Below are 4,794 nucleotides of genomic sequence, written 5' to 3' on the forward strand. Positions count from 1 at the left end.
CATCCACCACCACTCTTTGGGTGCGGCCCCCCAGCCAGTTAGTGATCCAGTTGACTGTCTAGGTATCAATGCCACAGTCCCCTAGTTTTTTAATGAGAACGGGGTAAGAGACAGTGTCAAAGTCTTTCTGGACTTTTGGAAGGCCTATGTCCGCTGCTACCCCTGCATCTAAGGATTTGGTGACCTGGTCATAGAAGGCCACCAGGTTGGTCTGACAGGACCTGCCTCTAATGAACCCGTGTTGGTTGCCCCTAATCATAATCTCCCCTGATGGCCCCTCGTGGACATGCACCAGGATAATTCTCTCAAAAAGCTTACCCAGGACCAAGGTAAGACTAACTGGCCTATAGTGTCCTGTGTCCTCCTTCCTCCCTTTTTTGAAAATGGGAACCACATTGGCCCTTTTCCAGTCCTCTGGCACCACACCAGAGCACCATGCTCATGAAGTCGTGCCAAGGGTCCCGCAATGACCTCTGCTAATTCCCTCTGCACTCTGGGGTGGAGATCATCAGGACCAGCTGACTTAAATACACCCAGTCCCTCCAGAAGTTCCCTGACTAGATCTTCACTGACCCTAGACCTGGGTGCACCTCCCCTGGGGCCTATGGGAGTCCCAGCTAGGGGGGTGACCCAGTCCCTACTCAGGAAAATGGAGGCAAAGAAATGGTTAAATAGGTCAGCTTTGATTGGAGCCAGCCCATGGCTGCCCCCATGGTGCTCTGTATGGGGCTGAGCCCCACGCACTTTGCCCAAGGCAGCCCATATTGCAGTCCTGCCAGTGCCCATCAGATGGTCCCAGCCCTGGCCAGTGTACACAGCTTCCTGGGGTCTGCTCCCTGCAGCCACCCAGGTGCTACTTGGCTCCCCCCACCACCTCTTCTTGCCCCTCCCATGCCACTCTGGGTTGTGGGGAAGCTACAGCTGAGCGGTTTCTGCTTCAGTGAGTGGGGCTCCAGCTCTCAACCACGTTCCACCCACTTGGTCCCCTACAGGTAGCAGCTCATGATGCCCAGCTGGTGGAGTTGGGTAGAAGGCAACCTGGAGCTGCAACTCCCCCTGCACTCCCCCCTCTCCTCCCCCCCACCCTTGCAGTGCAGCAGGGGCAGAAAGAAGAGCAGCCACTGGAGGCAGGGTATGGGGGAGCCAAGCAGTACCTGGGCAGCTGCTGCCACACTGGGAGCAGCCCCACCAAGAAGCTATGTACACAGGCCAGGGGTGGGAAGGGGCAGAGCTTGGCCTCATGCAGAGTGCAGCAGTGGCAGTCGCAGACTACATGGGTGGGGGGCAGACTGCACCTGCCCTGTACCACCTAGGTAAGTTCTGCTGTACATGCTGTCTGTACCCCCTCCCTCTTTCCCTCCTCCTCTTTCCACTCCTGGCCAGCTCTGGGCACCAAGCATGTAGGCAGCCCCCGAAATGCACACAAGCACGTGCGCACACAATATATAAAGTAAGATTTTATTTTGAGCTATTACACAATTGCCTCAAAAACACAAATCAAGATATTTTAATAAAATTAAAATATATCTATAATTTAACCAATTATAGATAAAATTATAAATTATATCTTCTAAAAGATTTTCTATGACCCTTGACAGCTCACCAAAACTTGTTAAGTGGCTCTCCAGCCAAAATAATTTCCCACCCGTGCTCTTCAGCATAGAGACCAAGAACAAACTCTGCTTTCAAGCAAATGTATGTATGTTGCATATGGCAGTGCAGTTAGTTAAAATGTTTCTGGGGGTTCTTAGTACCTCTGTTTAAAATAGCTTAGTATATCAAAAAAAGCATAAGGCATTTAAGTTCCTCACTAATAAATTATGAAGTCCAGTTGTTTTTCTCTAAATTGGAGGCCAGCAGCTCACAGTATTTTCAAAGGGAATTGTTGTGTATATATAGCAGCAGTTCAAAAAATCTTCCCTCCTCCCAAGGCCAGTAGAAATGTGAAGTCTAGTTCTAGTACAAGTGAGCATAACAGATATTTCTAAATCTAGAGGTTATTCTTCTTTGTGCTTGATACACAGCCTGATCTTTTGTAGGTCACAGCAGGCTTTTATGCAGAGTGGTCTATCTCAGCCATCACCAGTAGTTCTGTCTGGCACAGCTTTGCACAACTTCCAAACAGTGCAGCACCAGGAACTTGCCAAGGCACAGTCAAGCCTTGCATTCCAGCAGACTTCCAACACTCAACCTATTCCCATCTTGTATGAACACCAGCTTGGTCAAGCTTCAGGACTAGGAGGCTCTCAGCTTATTGATACACACATCCTCCAGGTACGGAGTTTTTTTATACTGGTCTTATTGGTGAAGATAATGCAAGACTGAACCAATGGCGGTGGGGGGAAGGTTCTGATGCTTTAGTATGGTAAAATGCAGTCTGTTAAACGGTATACTGTCCACACTTGCCTCTAACTAGTGTGGGAACATCGGCGGATCCCAGATAGCCAGATGGGTTTTCTGAAATTGTATATGTGAAACTGAATGCCTTCATAAAATCAGTGTTTACTTTTAGTTTGTTAGGCCCACCTCCATAGTTGCTATGCGACATTGATGCAAGAGAACAGGGACTTTTAATGGTTCCTTCATAGCATCTTTTTCACAGCAGGAATATTCTGCTTTTGGATTTTAAGTAGAAGTAGAAACTTCACAAATTTGAAATTCTTAGATTTTCAATCTTTTTATGATGTAACAATTTAAGCAAGCTGACTTAAAAGCCAGAATAATATGCTGTTTTTTAAAATCATTTTTCGTAATAATTTAGTGATGTGTTTGTTAATTTCTCTCTTCTTAGGCCCGAGCTACTCTCACCCAGGCTTCAAATCTATATTCTGGGCAAGTTCAACAGCCTGGTCAGAGCAATTTCTATAATACCGCTCAGTCTCCCAATGCTCTCCAGCAGGTAAACTATGGCATGGTAAATTTCCTAAATTGTATTTTCTTATTACAAGCATGCTGTTGTTTATAACTGGTGTTATGAGCTATTTTTCTTGGGGCAGTTAAAGACATTTCTTTGTTGAATAAAATTGACCTATTATTAAGTCTTGCTGATTTGTTTTCAGTTACATAGTTCTAACATCTTGCCCTTAATTGAAAATTAGCAAGACTTAACAATAGGTATGAGTTTGAATATAATTTATTTTTAATCTTAATTGCTTGGAACCGTGGTAGAGAAGGTAGTTAAAGCTCTGAATGACAATAGGAGAAATAACATGCGTAGCAGTAATTCCTGGGGAAAAGGAGCACCTTTTGTCTTTAGTGGGGGCATGCATCAGAGAGAATAGCCCAGAGAAAGGCAAGCACATGAGACTGAGAACAGTCAAAACATCCTGCTTACCAATGACACATCTCATTGTTTTGCTGAAACTTCAGACTGGTTATAGTTGTGGAGAGAAGTGTGCACTCCAGTGTGTAAAGACTGGGAATGTGCCAGCAGTTGTCAGCAAACATAACAGTCTATCTGGTTAATCCAGTGATCCTAGGACATTCCCAGATTTGAATGTTTATATAAAATGTCAGTGACCTAAATTAATAGGAATTATTTTTTAATTATAACCAGTTTGCTTTTTGCAAGTAAGCTAGTATGTTTGCAAATTAGATACTGATTCATGTTTTTAAAATGTTACATTTTGATATTTTAATGTTTTATTGAATTATCTTGACTAAATGTTAGAGCTGTCAAACAGTATGCATGAGGGGCACTAGTAAAATGGCATATTATAAATCCTATTGAAATAGTGCAAAATCCAGAATAGGGTAGAGAAGTAAAAGTGAATACCTTCTCCAAATGGAAAATATTGGCATTGAATTATTTTGTTTGCAACTTATTTGCATACTACTGGTAAAGGAGTTTAGGTCTGATGTGATCAGTGCTCTGCTGCTTGCAGCAAATCATTTCTTTAAGTGTAGCACTGGTTTACAGAGAATATTACATCATTCTTTGAGGGCCTCGGAACACAATATGGCAATTTTTCATGTCTGTATTAATGGGGAACAGACCATAAAATGTAAGCAATATAATAGTTGACTTTTCTACCTTTTTCAGATACTTATTGCTTTTAAATAGCTGTTTGTGCAACTGGTTATTAATCCCTATTAATAAAAAGTATGTCATAGGTGACATGACATCAATAGACAGTCCAGTTTTTTCATTCTAAAAATTCATTGCCTTGAGCTTTTTGAAGAAGAATAAAATCTAGCTTTACCCGGCAGCTATTATGATTGTTTGAATATTTTGGCTGAAAATTGTCACTTTGTATTTTTTTAGGATTAAAATTATCTTGTTTGTTTTTCCTGGGCTGAATTTAATTGACTTTTTTGCTCCTTTGGGAGGTTGTTTCAATGATGTTACAGTTATTACCCAATATACAACTTAATGCTTTTTAACAGTTTCTTGAAATGCAAACACCCAAATACTTAAACTAATTTGTTATGAAATCCCTCTATGTAATGAATTCTGAGACGAATTTAGCTGCATTTCTATGAGTATTGTCAATAGCTTTATTCCTTAGTCAGGAGAATTATCGTCTTAAAATAATAAAACTTGTATGAATGTTACTGATATTTTCATATTTTTCCCGCAGGTAACTGTACCTTTACCAGGATCACAGCTTTCTTTGCCCAACTTTGGATCCACAGGGCAGCCTCTAATTGCTTTACCACAGTCACTACAGCCTCCACTGCAGCACACACCACCCCAGGCTCCAGCTCAAAATCTTAGTAGGCCTGCACAAGTAAGCCAACCTTTCAGAGGATTAATCCCTGCAGGAACTCAGCACAGCATGATTGCTGCTACTG

The 4,794-nt window shown here is 42.4% G+C and overlaps 1 protein-coding gene across 14 annotated transcripts in view; it reads left to right on the plus strand.

Annotated features, from left to right (window-relative positions):
* Positions 1–4,794, plus strand: part of PRRC2C (proline rich coiled-coil 2C) — a 95,342-nt gene that overhangs the window by 72,742 nt on the left and 17,806 nt on the right. For 9 of the 14 annotated variants that reach the window (XM_019501913.1, XM_019501919.1, XM_019501914.1 and 6 more), the window contains 3 exons: positions 2,025–2,274; positions 2,792–2,914; positions 4,581–4,697. In XM_019501913.1, coding sequence (XP_019357458.1) covers positions 2,025–2,274; positions 2,792–2,914; positions 4,581–4,697 — 490 coding nt within the window. The remainder of the gene's footprint in view (positions 1–2,024; positions 2,275–2,791; positions 2,915–4,580; positions 4,698–4,794) is intronic. The other 5 variants (XM_019501918.1, XM_019501922.1, XM_019501924.1 and 2 more) reach the window with 3 other exon arrangements.

Source organism: Gavialis gangeticus, unplaced genomic scaffold (genome assembly GCF_001723915.1).
Source record: "Gavialis gangeticus isolate Ggan-Ray unplaced genomic scaffold, GavGan_comp1, whole genome shotgun sequence".
In the NCBI taxonomy this organism is placed as follows: domain Eukaryota; kingdom Metazoa; phylum Chordata; order Crocodylia; family Gavialidae; genus Gavialis; species Gavialis gangeticus.